At 41.7% G+C, this 17,261-nt stretch overlaps 1 protein-coding gene across 1 annotated transcript; it reads left to right on the forward strand.

The window, feature by feature from the left end:
- Positions 1-12,874: 12,874 nt before the first annotated feature.
- tmem177 (transmembrane protein 177) lies at positions 12,875-16,987 on the forward strand. Its single transcript, XM_003214918.4, has 2 exons — positions 12,875-13,000; positions 15,831-16,987. The coding sequence occupies exon 2, from the start codon at positions 15,845-15,847 to the stop codon at positions 16,778-16,780; it is 936 nt and encodes a 311-aa protein (XP_003214966.1). The 5' UTR covers positions 12,875-13,000; positions 15,831-15,844; the 3' UTR covers positions 16,781-16,987.
- Positions 16,988-17,261: the final 274 nt, after the last annotated feature.

Genomic DNA, 17,261 nt, shown 5'->3' on the forward strand with positions numbered 1-17,261 from the left:
CCTGAGTTTGCAAGACCTGAGTAGAGCTGTGAATGACTCATGGAGGACTCATTCAGAATGTTGTCATAAATCTATGCCAACTTCACCGCAAATACCAACAACAAAAATAAGAATGGAAAAGCCAAGCTGGAAAAGACCAAAGATCTGCCTTCAATACAGTTGGAATTTAATATTACAAACTGCATAAAATAACCTCTGGTGAAAGCCAATTCCATACCGTTTAGTATATATAAGGGCTGTGTGTGTTAGTTTGGTTCCATCGGTTTTTGCCGTGGTTTTATAAAACAGGGTGCAAAGATAAAAAATTTGCCTGATGGGCAATGCAGTAGTGAGGGGTATGTAGCTGTGCTTGTTCTAGCCCAAGTGTATCCATCCTTGTCCCACACTAAAACAATGCTGAGATGCTAAGCAAAATTGGATTGCCAAAAAGGGAGATAACTATATCCTGAACTATGTACTGGTTCTTCATGCATTTACTACTATTCGGAACTGAAATTAATATTGAAACTGAATTGCTAGTAACAAACTGTGCAATATAGTGTGATATTAATACCCTGGCTTGAATCTTACAATAACCATTAGTCATGAAATGTGACTGGCCTCCACTCTCTTTATATATACATCGTTTCAGGGGCAATGGAGAATGAATGTGTCTTTTCTTTCGCTTCTTTACTGGTGTAAATTACAACCATTGCATTGCATGGGCTCACACAGTGACAAATGTAATATCTACAAATTCAAAGAATTTATTCGCTCCCGCATAGTTTTATTTATTAATTCATTCTCTGAAAACTTACTGGAATGAAAAACCGGAACAAACAGCTTTCCATGTCAGCTCCAGCGCTATTTTTCATCTATTACTTATGTGTTCTGCATAGAACAACAGCTTTACTGTGTATGCTACTTTTCAAGAAGGCCCACAGAGTCAAATAAAAATATACAACATGGAGTGCAGGAAGATGCCATATTCAGAGAGGGAAGAGGCCACTAACTTTGTGCTGCACAGGCAGAAATATGCTGCTGTCTTCACATTGCTAATGTATGCTTGAATGTAGCCATTTATGAGCTTATCCAGACAGGAAAAAGAGTCCCTGGAAGTATTGAGACTTTCCCATTTTGATTTGTTTAGATTTTTCCCCCTGCATATTCATGGCTTTGCATCCAAGATCTTTCTTGAAATATCCTTTTCTCTCATTCCTCACTCCCCTGTTTTCTTTTGTCCTCTCCCTCCCACTGATCACATATCACATCTGTATTCCAGCAAGGTTTCAGAAATTGCCTTTCACCAATTTCCACTGAGACCTTTCTAAATTATTATTCAGGAGCCATAGTCAAAATGTGAAAGTAGCAATACTACATTAGTTAAGCTTTGGAGTCATTTCTTTTTATTGCTAGCAGCCCTCTTTCCCTTGCTTGATTTTTGTTCAATCTGCTGTCCTACTGAAAACTGTGTAGGATATATAAATGCATGAATTAAAAGTAATTATGTATCACCTCTCTGCCCATTAGGGCTCCCAAAATGGAACAGTATCAGCATATGTTTGTGTAGCTACCCTTCAAGTTGTCTGTGAACCTATGGCAACAGAGGAGATTTCATAGTTAAGGAATTCTAAAAGCTGGTTGTGACAGTTCTTTCCTCTGAAATACAGCACATGGTATTCATTGGTCGTCTCCCATCCAAATACTAGGCAGGACTGACCCTACTTAGCTCCTAAGATCAGATATGACCTGATGCCTTCAGGATATTTAGGCCAACATCAGCACAATGTTGCAATAAAAGGTGCATTCGTGGGAATTTTCAAGTCAGCATCACATACTGTACTGCCCTCTAGTGTGGCTTCCATGGATGCACTTAACTTCCCCAGATAAAATGCCAAGATATTGCAGATGTGCAACTCATCCATAGACTCAGAGAATCATTGAATTGGAAGAGACCACAAGGGCCATTCAGTCCAACCCCGATTGGCCCTTGTCAGATCCTGAAAATTAATGTCTGTCTCCAATTCAGATCGTAGTTCCATAGCTCACTAAAGGAGTATTAATTCTAGCAATATCATTTGCAATGGACGAACAGACAGAACAGTAACTGAGCCTTGTAAATCAAGCTTAGAAAAGTTCCTTTTTCAGCTATCACTCCCTAACACCTCCAACTGCTCTTCCAAGCTTGTAGGGTGAAAAGCTGCTATCTCAAATACCAAGCCAAGCCACTGCACATATGAACTGTTCTCTTATCACTTCGTATTAATTACTGTTCACTATCGCTTGTGATGCTCAGTTGTTTTACATGTTGTATTGAGAATCCCCATATATTTCTTATCATAATATGTGAAGAATCCTTTCACACTGAGAAGGTAGCCTATTCAAAGAGTAGCTTCACAGTCTATGGATCTGTGTTTATCAAATCAGGATGTTCAGCACATATGCCTTGAGGAATGGAGAAACAGCAAAAAAGAAAAGAAAAGAAAATACCAACACATATCTCTAGAGCAGGCATGGGCGAACTTTGGCCCTCCAGGTGTTTTGGACTTCAACTCCCACAATTCCTAACAGCCAATAGGCTGTTAGAAATTGTGGGAGTTGAAGTCCAAAACACCTGGAGGGCCAAAGTTTGCCTATGCCTACTCTAGAGGCAATTGCAAATAGGTATACCTTGGTACTGAAAATAGATGTGGATAGGGGTAGGTTTGTATTCCACAAAAAAGAGAGAGCACTTCAATTTGTTTTATCATTTTTTAAAATTCAAATCAAAATTCAAAGAGAGAGAAATCTTCCAACTGGACAAGAAAGACAAGAAAAGATTAACTGATTTAGACTGGCCTCTTTTAAAACTGAAATATGCTTGTACTAGATAATGAAAAGTGTTAGGAATATATAATGGCACTCATTTTCTAATATGATACAGGCAGAGCCAATTTTTTCCTATCTTATAATTTATAATAATCAGCACTTCAATTACTATGGCCACAATCAGCAAAATGGTATTAAGGAAAATATAAATTGAAGAAATGATTGAAAGTCCAGTATCATACTGTACTATCATGACTATACAATATTTCCAATGTGCCCATGACAAAGAAATGCCTTCTTTAATAGCTTAGAATGAACATGTCCTATAGCACCACCTAGCAGCATAATCTAAATTGTATGATGTAATTAACTTCTTTGTACCTCTCTAAATAAATGATTCTAGTCTTGAGCAGTATTACCACTCAACACATCATAATCTGTTCATATAAATATATGATGTGGAGCTGTTGGAATACTGTGCATAAGCATTTCCTTCACTTTCTCTATTTAATAACACCCCAATTTTTCCAAAAAGAAGCCCGCAGCTACTGACACTACAAAAAATTAGCACAAGAAATGTAAGAGCCCTGCTGAAGCAGACAGAAAGCTCTTTTGTTCTCACTGTTGGCCACAAGTTGTCTAAAGAAAGCCCATCAATAGGACTTGCCATTTGATTTCAAATACAAGACATTCATAATGCATTTCTCTGGGAAGGGAACTTTCCATCCTGTATTTTAAAAAAATAATAATCAGTAGACCACTACTGAAAAAGCCAACCCTAGGATCCCCTGGACCTTAATAACTACAGACCAAGGCCCAACCTTTCTTTTTTGGAAAAGATAATTGAGAAGGCAGTTGCCCTAACTCCAGGCAGTCTTGGATGACACACATTTCCTTGACCCATTTAAAACCGGCTTCAGAGCAGGATACGGAAACTGCTATGGTTGTCTTAGTGAATGATTTCTATTTTTAATACTGATGGGTGGGGGTGTATCTATTGATGTTTTCAATACTATGGACAGGGCCGGCCCAAGGTAATTTTCAAGTGTAAGCGAACAGAATTTTGGTGTCGTCCCCCCCCCCAAACCAATCACTGAAAAAAAAAAAAGCGCTGGATAAGCGAAAATGTTGGATAATAAGGAGGGATTAAGGAAAAGCCTATTAAACATCAAATTACATAATAAGAATAATATTAAAACAAGGTAAAAACTATACAATTAGATAAGCAATAACTAACACTTACAACAACCTTGATCAAGGGAGAGACCGCGGAGGCTGGCGAGAGGCCGGCGAGAGGCCGCGGAGACCGGCAAGAGGCCACCGAGGCTGGTGAGAGGCTGCGGGCCTGGGAGGAGGAGGCGGGGGTGCGCAGACCAGTGGCACCAGCTTCCTGTTCTCACTGTGCACGCGCCTCTCTCCTTCTCGCGCAAAGGGAGGCAAGGCGCAAATGCAGCGAGAACAGAAAGTTGATGCCGCTGGCGCTCGCATCCCTTGCCTCCCTCTTCCCTTTGTGCGAGAAGGAGAGAGGCGCGCAAACAGCGAGAACAAGAAGCTAGTGCCACTGGCCTGTGCGCCTCTCACCTTCTCAAGCAAAGAGAAGAGGGAGGTGAGAGGCACAAACAAAAAGTTGGTGCCGCTGGCATGCGTGCACCCTCACCCTTCCCATTACTGGAGAGTGGCAGGCCAGGTTTCCAAAGGCAACGGCGGCTACTCCTTGGCTTTAGGGCACTTGGAGGCACCTCAAGAGGTGCCTCAACTGCGCCCCCCAGACGATGGCGCCCTCAGAAACTGCCTAATTCACCTAACGGTTGAACCGCCCCTGACTATCTACCATAGTAAACTTCTGGAATGCCTGGAGGGGCTGAGAATCACAAGCTCTGTGCTGCAATGGTTCCAGTTATCTTCCTCTCAGGCAGTTTTCAGATAGTGGTGCTTGGGGATAGCTAGCTGCCCTTCAAAAAAGAGCTATTATATGGCATCCCACAAAGTGCCATTCTACCCCAATGCTTTTTAACATTTACATGAAACAGTTGGGAGAGATCATCTGGAGGCATGGGGTGGGATGTTATCAGTATGACATCCAAATATATTTCTCCATGCCTTCAAAAACAGCTTCAGCTAAGGATAGCATGTTTCCTCTGAATGAATGTCTGAAGGAAATAGTGGGCTGGATGAAATAAAACAAACTGAAATTGAATCCAGACAAGACAGTGGTATTTGCCACTTCCTAACTTGGAGGTGGAGGTGTGTCACCCAGTTCTGGATGGGGTTACACTCCCCCTGAAAGACTGTGTTCGCAGCTTGGGAGTGTTGCTGGGTCCGTCTCTCCAAATGTCAGCCCAGGTAGATGTGATGGTCAGGAGTGCTATTTAAGCCAGCTGCACCCCTTCCTAGAATTGGAGGACCTAAAGATTGTACAGTAGTGTATATGCTGATAATCTCAAGACTGGGCTTCTGCAATGCACTGTACATTGGGTTATAACTGTACCAAGTTTGGGAACTCCAATTAGTTCAAAATATGACTACCAGATTAGTTACGGGAACACCTAGAAATGAATGTTAGGGAAAGCTACCCTGAAATATAACAGAGCATCCAAAAATCAAACAGGATACTAAAAGTTGAGCACCAGCAGAGTGTGAGATGCAGTGTGATGTGGTTGTAAAGAATTCAGAGCTTAGGCAGGCAAAGATGCAAAGTCCAACCTTAAAAATCAAATCACAAAAGCGTTATCTATATAAATAAAAATGTAATGTCCATTTGGGGGACCTCATATCTCTCAAACTATTTCACCAGTTGCTAGAAAATTTCAACACAACGTAGCATTCAAACTAACGAGTGTTTTAAGGTATTCACATATCTACTATCACAAACCTGTCACATCTGAGACAGGTAACATCATGCCCCTTAGCGACTGCCAAGCAGTCTTCTTCTCTAACACCCATCTCTTCCAAGATTTCAAAGAGAGGGGAAAGCACCAAGCACTACATCTCTACACAGCACATATACTCCATACTAAGATGTTAGAGAACAGAAGTCAAATTCAAAAAAGACTTGCAGTACTTGTGTAGCCATTCTACACAATCAATCAGAATGAGAGCAGAAACAGAGAGAAGAAATGGATACATTCCCAACTGTCATACAGAAGACATGGGGGAAGGGAAACCATCAGGCTATACTAAGTTAACTAAACTGTTCCTCATTGAGGACTTGAGACTTGGGCAGTGTGGGGTTGAACATATCATATCTGTACTAAAATCACTGTGGAGTTGCTAGTTGCTGGTTAGTTTCCAGGCAAAGTACAAAGTGTTGTTCATTACCTTTAAAGCCCTACATGGTTTAGTTCAGGTTACCTACAGGATCTCTTTTCCCCTTATAATCCACCCTGCACACTTAGGTCCTTTGGGGGATGTTTACTTCAACCAGCCAGAACCTGACTGACAACAGTCACCAATATAAACTATAAATTATTCAGATGGGGGATTTGCCTTTGCCTTCCTCTGAGAATGACAGAAAGGCAAAGGTTATTTGCCAAAGGTAATCCAATGTTTCCATAGAAAATGTGAATCTTGGCCTCCAAAGCTATAGTCCAACATTAAACCACTGTACTGATGGCTTTAGCCAGCACGGATTTATTCCCATTTTAAAGCTGTAATCACCCCCACATCTTGTGGCAGTGAATTAATTCATTGTGTATGCTTCCTGCTGTTGTTGTTTACTATAATAACAATAAATAATAATAAAAGTTTATTTATATTACGCCTGTTCTCCCCAAGGAGACTCAAGTTGGTCTCAACTTATGGAAACTTTCAGTATTTCGTATCATCCACAGCCCTGTTCAAATGTTCACTAGGCTATGTGGATTCTTTCATTTAATCAATCCATCTATAAATGTTTCTTCTTCTTTTTCAAACTGCCTTTCATTTTTTTCCAGCATTGTTGTCTTTTTCAATGGGTCACGGTCTCATGATATGTCCAAAATGTGACAGCCTCAATTTAGTCATCTTAGCCTCTCAAGAGAGTTCAACCTTGATTTTCTGTAACAGCAATTCATTCCTTTTTAGCAGTCCATGGTTTCTATAACACTACTGCCTCCAACACTACATTTCAAATGCATTGATTTTCTTCCTGTCAGCTTTCTTCAGTGTCCAGCTTTCACATCTATGCATAAAAATCAGAAATAATATTGTCTGTCATTGATCTCTCACTATTGAGTTTTATTAGATAACCCCAGGCTGTAGCATTATGGGAGAAGGAGAAAACTTTCTCCCTGTCCAATTTCCCCATTGCAAATCTCTCATGTTTCTGGGAATGAACACGTTTCTCTTTACCCACCTTTTAAATTACAGTATAAAAATATAGCCCCAATAACATGAAATTCAGAATAAAAACATTGCATTAAAGCTATGGAGTTGATATTCATTCTATCACAGAAAAGAATAATGTATATAAGGGAAAATAATGTTAAAAGAGGAAATCCAAAATAATGTATAGGTTGGGCCACCTTTCCTCTGAATAAAAATACATTACTGTGGGGCTATTTAGTTCCCAGAAGAACAGGAGAGAAACACAAGAGAGTTTTATGAAAATATGTTTGAGGGGTGGAAGATAGGAAGAAATGTCCTCTACCATTGTACATGTATTTATTTCAGACAATTGCTTACAATTCCTTTTTAGAATCTCAAATTAGTATATACATTCTGCAACAAGGGAGGGGGTTATTATGAGACTGCACATTTTTCAGTATTCCTCACCACTAACTATGCTGACTAGGGCTGATGGGAGTTGCAGTGCAATAACATCTAGATGGCTGTATGATTGTTCTTCTAAAAAAATCACAAAATATTCAGATAAATGTTTAATAAAATAATCTCTACACATAATAAAAGTGAAAATATTTATGTGTGTATGTGGCCCGGGTGTCCACTCACACAGATAGCCTCCAGCCTCCACAAACAGACTATAATTCCCTGTGCTGAGGCGCCACCCAGTCACTCCCTCCCAGGACATGGCAGGTTACAGTGAGCACATCCCACGGTTCCTTTCTCTCTCCATTTGCATGACCCTGCCCACTGCCTCTCCCTTAAAACTTTCCTATGGCACACAGCAAACAAAGGAATTGATCAGCAACTGAACATAGTAGAGAGAGACTTCCGGAGAGAATTTACCATGATTTATAGAAGTTGTAGGGACTGGGATGTATGTACTGTATAGTTCAACTGCAATCTAAGAGCCCTCTGAACTACACCAACGACGGACCTGGAACTAACTTGGCACAGACCCAGCATGGCCAAATGTGCATACTGGTGGGATTTGAGGGTTGTAGTTCACCCTTATCCAGAAAACACTGAACCCATCTGATGACGGATCTGGACCAAACATGGCACACAGCCCCAACATGGCCAACTGTGAATACTGAGGGAGTTTTGGGAGGGTTGACCCAAGATTTTGGGGAATTGTAGTTCACCCACATCCTTATGCGTTTTCTAATGGGAGCATTCATAAAAACAAAAGCAAAGACTGGGGTTTTTTTTCCTAAGAAATAGCATAACGTGACAGAACTGATATTACCTGACATCCAAAAACAAACAAGACCCTTTTCAAATCACCTGAGCAACCCCAGGTACCCGAGCTAGAAAACAGTGCATGGAGGACAATATAATAAATGAAGACAGGGATTATTCCTGCAATTCTCTGAGTTCTTTCCAGTGAAGCTTGCAAACTGCTGCGCTCATTCACTGAATGTGGGAGGAAATGGTGCAGATTACAGTTTTTCCCAATTGTGTTTTCCCATCATTTCTTCTTTCATTTTCCTTGCCCAGAAGGAAAACAGTCCATTATGAGAGAGAGGGCGAGGGAGAGGTACCTGATATTACTTTTAATGGACAGGGCTATGGGTCCTCCCTTTGGAAACACCCTTTGTCACTTTATAAGAGGGCTGGATGATCATTCCTATGATTTATTTTGCGTTAAATGAGACAGGAGAGCACAAGCAGAGGTTTATTTGTTTGATGGTAAATGTTATTAAATAGAAAACCACACACAAAAAGTAGGGCTTCCATCTTCAGAACCACAGCCTCGAGATTCACATGCCAAAAGTAGAAGAGTGACTACATAATATCATTTAAAGGGAGTATAACAAGAGATAAGGAACCCCTGGTGGTGCAGCGGATTAAACTGCTGAACTTGCTGATTGAAAGGTTGGTGGTTCGAATCGGGAGAGCAGGATGAGCTCACACTGTTAGCCCCAGCTTCTGCCAACCTAGCAGTTCAAAAACATGCAAATATGAATAGATCAATAGGTACCACTCCAGTGCTCCATGCAGTCATGCTGGCCACATGACCTTGGAGGTGTCTACAGACAACACCGGTTCTTCAGCTTAGAAATGGAGATGAGCACCAACTCCCAGAGTTGGACACAAGTAGACTTAATGTCAGGGGAAAACGTTTACCTTTACCTATAACAAGAGATAATAACCATCAGACAGAGTGGGAAGTTCATAGGTCTTTTGTTTGTTTTGCATGTGTGCGCGCACACATTTGGTTTTGTCTTTCTCTTTTGTCATTTTTAATACTTTCTTAGGGTACATGTACACTGTGGAATTAGTGAAGTTTGACAGCACTTTAACTACTATGGCTTTATGCTATCGAATCATGGGAGCTAAGTTTTAGAAGATTTTCAACCTTCTCTACCAAAGAGTGCTGGTGCTTCATCGAACTATGACTCCCATTATTCCACAGCACTGAGCCATGACACTTAAAATGGTGTTAAACCACATTAATACTATAGTGTATGCACTCTTGCTTGCAGCCTTGTAGTAGTATGTAGTTGTGTAGTTTCAGTTTTATATATCTTTTTAAAATTGTTTGTGTGTTTTATTGTTTTCTTTAAAAATTACTTAAAAAAAATATTGGGGTGCTGTGCCCAAGCAACAAATGCACATTTATGGTGCATTCTGTCTTTCCTCCAACCCATCAACTAAACTGTAATGAAGCCATAGTGCTGTGATCATTTTGTGAGGCAAGTAGCCCTTTCTTTTTATATATCGTCTCAGAGCCAGCCACGTAACAAAGCAGAAGGGTTTGAAAAGGCAGATTTCCACACTGAATGCCTCGTGTGGGAGAGCGTACCCCCCTCTGCATCCCATCTCCATGATCAATGGCTCCTCTGTCCTTCCAAACCAGATCCTTGTGGTTTGCACAGCTGTCCGTGGCAGGAAGGGGCAGGCAGTTTTCCCCTTTTTCTAGCCAACCTGACAGCTGCCTCTGGTTTTTCTTACCCCGCAGGTATGGTGAAACCAAAGGCTACATATGTCTGCTGTGGCGCCTGACAGAAAAACTGAAGGATGCGGCCATGAATCAGATACTCCTCTTTAGGGCTTATGGAGAAAGATGAGTGCTGCCCATGCAAAATAAAGAGATTTAAATGTGAGCTGGTGGGCGAAATCTCAAACAACTTTCACACAAGTATCTGTGAGCTCAATACTGGCACATGATTTTTTGTTCATGATCCCATCCATCCATCCTCCCTCCTCTCCCCAAATGTGCATACTATTTCCTTGTCAGTCCTTTAAATCACAGTTTCCTAAACATTTCGTGTTGGTGACACACTTTTTAGATATGTGTCATTTTGTGACACAGTAATTCAATTTGAGTAGCAAACCAGAACTAAAAGCAAGACCTTAAAAGGGATACAGACACATACATAAACTGTAATAACAAAATATATGGGGACAATGTAGTTCATGAAAAACTTTCATTTATATTTTAAACAATATAGGATTAATTGCTTATTCCAGATAGACTCAGAGGTTTCTCATTATATTTACGTGCCTAACCTACACACTGCAGTTGACACATGAATGTCTTGTGACACAGTTTGAAAAGCTCTGCTCTAACTAGTAATTTTTTCTCTCCTCCTCTACCTACCATAGTTTTCTTAATAACTAATATACTTTAATCTAGTCATCTTTCCAAAAAGTGGTTTGAATTTGCTGTTACTTTATCGTTAATAAATGGTTTCCAATAGAAATCATAGGGAGGAGGGAGCAGGCTTGGTTTCTGCTGACTTGGAGACTAGGATGTGGAACAATGGCTTCAAACTACAGAAGATTCCACCTGAACACTAAAAAGAACTTCCTCACTGTGAGAGCTGTTCAGCAGTGGAACTCTCTGCCTCTGACTGTGGTGGAGGCTCCTTCTTTGGAGGCTTTCATGCAGAGGCTGGATGGCCATCTGTCGAGTGTGCTTAGAATGCAATTTTCCTGCTTCTTGGCAGGGGGTTGGACTGGATAGTCCACGAGGTCTCTTCCAACTCTATGATTCTATATGGTCTCAAACAAATTCATTATTACTCCTCTCTCTAATCCAGTGGTTCTGTTTATCCAATTCCGTATTGATAGATTTTCTAATTTTTTTCTGGTGCTTTTTATGATTTCCGTCCTTGCAGCACAAAGCAGCAACACTATGAGGTCTTCGTTTGGTATGTTTTTTTTTGTCCTCAGATAAGGAGAGAAGCAGTAATGCCCCTCTACAGAGGAGTTATATGGCTTATCCAGGTTAAGACCTCTTGCCAAAGCTTTAGCATCTTTGGACATGAGAGCCATATATGGTTCTAATCTCCTAAAGCTCCACAATTTCTTATTAATCCCATGAAGCTTCAATTGGAAAATGACATATGATTTCCATACAAATAATACAGCATGTCTCAAAAATAGGTCCTTAGTATCTGCTGAGGTTTGGTTCCAGGATCCCTGTTGATACCAAAATCTATGGACACTCAAATCCCCATTATATACAACAGTAAAGTGTGATAGTATCCCTTATAGAAAATGGCAAAATCTATGTTTGTTTTTTGGATTTTTAATTTTTTTTTCAGGAGGTGGAATCCATGGATATAGAACCTGTAGGTGACGAGAGACAATTGTACACTTTTTAACATTTCATAGTAGCGATGGTTTTTTCAAAGCCAACCTAGCAGTTCGAAAACATGCCAATGTGAGTAGAACAATAGGTACCGCTCCGGCGGGAAGGTAACGGCGCTGCATGCAGTCATGCCAGCCACATGACCTTGGAGGTGTCTACGGACAACGCCAGCTCTTCGGCTTAGAAATGGAGATGAGCACCAACCCCCAGTCAGACATGACTGGACTTAACGTCAGGGGAAACCTTTACCTTTTAAGTAAATATATTCGTTTTAAAATGTTACCATCATATTTAATCTGAGATTAAAAATTTCATTTTAAATGAATGCACTACAGGAGTGAGCTCTTTGAGGCACAGAGCTGATGCAAACCTCACTTCAAGTTTCTCTTGTGACTTGGTGACACTTCTTCCAGTCTGTTAAGGGTGTATATATTCTAAAATAATATTAATCCAAAATTGTTAAGGTGTATATTGGAGGGGGGGAGGAGGCACCCCTCCAAATTATAAACTATTAAGGATGTATGTAAAGTGGGTTGTGAGTTTTCCGGGGTGTAAGGCTATGTTCCAGAAGTATTCCCTCCTGACCTTTCACCCACATCTATGGCAGGCATCCTCAGAGGTTGTGAGGTCTGTTAGAAACTAAGCAAGTGGGATTTGTATATCTGTGGATGTCCAGGGTGGGAGAAAGAACTCTTGTCTGCTTGAGGCAACTGTGAATGTTGCAATTGGCCATCTTGATTAGCACTGAACGGCCTTGCAGCTTCAAAGCATGGCTGCTTCCAGACAAGAGTCTTTCTCCCACCCTGGACCTTCCGCAGATAAATAAATCTCACTTGCCTAGATTCCAACAGACCTCACAACCTCTATGGATGCCTGCCATAGATGTGGGCGAAAGGTCAGGAGAGAATGCTTCTGGAACATGGCCCTACAGCCCGGAAAAATCACAGCAACCCAGTGGTTCCGGCCATGAAAGCCTTCGACAACACGATGTATGTACATTTTGGAAGGAAGGGGACGACCTGTCTTGGCAAGTCTCATCTCTTCCTTGCCTCTTTTCCCGACCTCTTTACAAGGAGAAGAAAGGCTCTGAAAGGCTCTGGATGTAGTTCTGCCGCAAAGCGCTTCTGGTCGCTCTGGCAACGCCAAACCCCCGCCGACAGTCTCCCTGTCGCTTTCACGGCAGCACACTTTCTTTACGGCGCCCACGTGTGCTTTGTCCCTGCTGGAAGCTGAATGGGGGACAGCGGGGAGAGAGAGCTAGCGTTGACCCTGTTCCGTCCCCGTTCCATTGTAAGTACATGGAGCACACATCTCCTCCTGTTTGAGCTCCCTTGTGAATGTGAATCTTCAAACATGGTCCAGGCCAGTGGTTCTCAACCTGTGGGTCCCCTGGTGTTTTGGCTTTCAACTCCCAGAAATCCTAACTGCAGGTAAACTGGCTGGGATTTCTGGGAGTTGTAGGCCAAAACACCTGGGGACCCATAGGTTGAGAACTACTGCTCTATGCAATATACTGTACATAACTTTTAAGAATAGTTGCCATTTCCTTTTGCAAACATCTTGACAAAGCAATGAGACGAGGCGGAAAGTTTCTGCTGCCATTCATTAAAGGGGCAAGCAGCAGTGGCTAAAGCCCTCCAGTCATGAATGTTATGATATGTGGGTTGCTGTGAGTTTTCCGGGCCGTATGGCCATGTTCCAGAAACATTCTCTTCTGACGTTTCGCCTGCATCTATGACGGGCATCCCCAGAAGTTGTGAGATCTGTTGGAAACTATATACAGTAGAGTCTCACTTATCCAGCATAAACGGGCCGGCAGAATGTTGGATAAGTGAATATCTTGGATAATAAGGAGGGATTAAGGAAAAGCCTTTTAAACATCAAATTAGGTTATGATTTTACAAATTAAGCACCAAAACATCATGTTATACAACAAATTTGACAGAAAAAGTAGTTCAATACGCAGTAATGCTGTGTAGTAATTACTGTAATTACTAATTTAGCACCAAAATATCAAGATGTATTGAAAACATTGACTACAAAAATGTGTTGGATAATTCAGAATGTTGGATAAGTGAGACTCTAGTGTATATGTGTGGGATGTCCAGGGTGGGAAAAAGAACTCTTGTCTGCCTGGGGCAAGTGTGAATATTGCAGTTGGCCAGTTTGATTAGCATTGAATAGCCTTAAAGCTTCAAAGCCAGGCTGCTTCCTACCCAAGGGAATCATAGACTCATAAAGTTGAAAGAGACCTCGTGGGCCATCCAGTCCAACACCCTGTCAAGAAGTAGGAAAACCGCATTCAAAGCACCCCCGACAGATGGCCATCCAGCCTCTGCTTAAAAGCCTCCAAAGAAGGAGCCTCCACCACACTCCGGGGCAGAGAGTTCTACTGCTGAACAGCTCTCTCTCACAGTTAGGAAGTTCTTTCTGATGTTCAAGTGGAATCTCCTTTCCTGTAGTTTGAAGATGTTGTTCCACACTCTAGACTAATCTTTTGTTGGAGAATGTTAGGTGGCTCTGATTGTTTCTTATCTGGAAAACTCACAGCAACCTAGTGATTTAGGCAATGAAAGCCTTCCATGTTGTGATCTGTTATTGTCTCCGATTGACTTGGGGTGCATCTGCACTGCAGAATTAATGCATGAATGTCATGGCTCATTGCTATGGAATCCTGGGAGTTGTAGTTCCACAAGATCTCTAGCCTTATCTGACAAAGAGGGATGCTGCCTCACTGGACTACAAACCCCATCATCCCAGGGTATTGAGCCATGGCAGTTAGAATGGTATCAGACTGCATTCATTCTACAGTGTAGATCAGACATGGGTAAACATTGGTCCTCCAGGTATTTTGGATTAAGCGGCTGAGGGGGAAAAGGAAAGGGCCTGAGGCCAGGAATTGTGGGAGTTGAAGTCCAAAACACCTGGAGGGCCAAAGTTTGTCCATGCCTGGCGTAGATGCGCCCTTGACAAGTGACCTGAAGGAACAATATATGTGCAGATATATTTATGGACTACAGTAATTGTAATAGTGTCATGGTATCACAATAGTAACCTATAGAAAGTGGGGAAATCATGTTATCTTTTGTATTTATCAGTGACTTGTGGCCTGTATTGTTTATGTTTTTTCTCCTGGGCCTCAGAAATGTAGAAGTGGCATCCCTTGTACACATTGCTTCTTATTTGAAAGGCCCCGTTGGTCTTTGAAAAAGGAAAGTAGAGAAATTAATAATAAAGCCAGCAACTGAAGTGTGACTTTCTGTTGGTTATAAATAAACTGTCTACAGAAGGATGAGGGGAGAATGTAGATGAGGTTATTAAAACATGCAGAGAAATAAAGGAGCTGGGGAAAAAATCTTTTCCAAAGCAACGAGTGATGGCAATTAAAATGGCATTAAAATTCATCAATTCTGCAGTGCAGATGCACCCTATGTCTGTGTTCATGCATTTATGAACTGGATTTCACCAGTACAATTGGAGTCCCCGGTGGCGCAATGGGTTAAACCCTTGTGCAGCAAGACTGTTGACCGACAGGTCGGTGGTTCAAATCCGGGGAGAGCAGGTGAGCTCCCTCAGTCAGCTTCAGCTCCTTATGCGGGGGCATGAGAGAAGCCTCCCACAAGGATGGTAAAGCATCAAAACATCCAGGCGTCCCCTGGGCAATATCCTTGCAGACGGCCAATTCTCTCACACCAGAAGCGACTTGCAGTTTCTCAAGTTGCTCCTGATACAAAAAAGAAAAAAAAGTACAATCCATACAAACAGTACATAATTTAAATAGATGGAGATGTATTTATTTCAGGGTGCTTTTTTAGCCTGTCCTATGTAGTCAGAAGTCCGTCCCCCCCCAAAAAAGGTGGTTAGAATTACAGCCTAAATAGTTTGACAGTTGGAACCAAAACATATTGCTGCTACTTCTCTTCCTCTATCACTGTCACTTTAAAAAGAATCTAAAATTACTGCCCTTTGATGACTTGTAAGTTGAGAATGACTAAGAAAATTAAAGATATTGTGTGTAGTATATTCCTTTCTACTGAATGTGTTGAAATATGTTCTGAGGAGGAACGGAATTTTTTGTGTTCAGGTATGTTAATTTAATATTTTTCTTAAATTTGAACAGGTTAGGAGTTAAATATGGCAGCTCGGTTCCTGTGGAAAGTAGCAGCCATGGTGGAGAGGCACCGGACTGGTTTTCTGACCATTTCCTGTGCTGGACTCTTTGGAGCCAACTTAACCTTTCACATCTTACCAGAGGACACCTTTAGACCGTTGTATCAGGCCTGGGCAAAAGGGAAGCCGGTGGAGCTTCCAGAAAACGTACAGCATCTCTTCCATGAGGTCCTTATTGAAGGCAGAATACAGTCAGGAAATCGTTACCGAGCATTTGTGGTCTTTAGCTTTCACCCGGTGAGCGCCGGCCTTCCCTGGTTGCCTGCTGGCTGTCTTGTGGGCATCCCAGCCAATTTTTGTGATACAACCGATGATGAGCATAAGATTGCCAACCATGTTGTTGTGATTGAAGGCAAAGAAGTGGACTGGGAAAGCCCAGAAGGCCTGATCTTGAAGGGCACCTTGACATTTTCTCCAGAGGCTCAGAAGTTTGCCATTGCAAGGGAGGCTATGTATTTGCAAAACAATGGCCCCTTGACACGTGCTGTGGTTGCTCCTGTTTGCCTAGCTGGAACGTACGTCTGTGGAGTGGCCATTAAGCAGCTCTTGGGCTTGTATTCTGGTCCAGTGCTTTTACGAGGACTTTACAACATAGCTGTGCTGGCAGTTGGACTTCTGGGCTATTGCCTGTCTTATGACGCTGTAAGCCAAGCAGTAGAGTACAAGGCAGACAGAAGTGCAGCCTCCATATCTACTGACTTTGCTAGGGGTGGCGTGGAGTTCTATAATAAAATCCTATCTCAGAACAAGTCTTTCCGTGCGCTCATGGGCAAAAGTGGGGAGAAGATATATGCTCCAAATGGTAACCTTTCCCCAACGTACTGGATCAGGTTGAAACACGCGCCATATACTTCCAGAAGGGACTCGATTATCAATATTTTAAACCTGCCTCAAGCATAAAGAGGCATGATTGAATTTTTAACTTGCAAATTATGTATTCTCTTTGGAAGGCTGCTGCCCAATTTTTAAAGATTTTATTAAGTGTTTCCATTTCAGGAAAGAAAAGGCTTGATTTTGTTTGATTTTAATTTTTTGTTGTCAAAGATTCCCAACCTGTGTTCACTGAAAAGCCTCTATCTTAAAAAATTAAAGCCACACTTCAAAGGCTCTGGTGTCCTACATGCATCTAAAACCCATCTTAAAACTCAGAGGGAGTGTTACTTGCCAGGCACAGTACTGCAAGGCATTGAACTGGAAGAGCTGGCATTCTCTTTTGTCTGCATATTATTCTGAAAGAGCAGAAGAAGCACAGAACATGGTGATCTTGAAGGAAGAATAAGAGAATGGTGTATATTCTGCTAGGTAGCTAAAGAACCCTTGTGTAACTTGATGTCTTGAGGATCATCTAAAAGGGGAAAACGCTCCCAACCCTCATGGGTTA

Source organism: Anolis carolinensis, chromosome 1 (assembly GCF_035594765.1).
Source record: "Anolis carolinensis isolate JA03-04 chromosome 1, rAnoCar3.1.pri, whole genome shotgun sequence".
NCBI classification, from domain to species: Eukaryota; Metazoa; Chordata; class Lepidosauria; order Squamata; family Dactyloidae; genus Anolis; species Anolis carolinensis.

Bases quoted from the DNA above. Each gene is read 5' to 3' on its own strand.
- tmem177 (XM_003214918.4), top strand. From the start codon at position 15,845: ATGGCAGCTCGGTTCCTGTGGAAAGTAGCAGCCATGGTGGAGAGGCAC.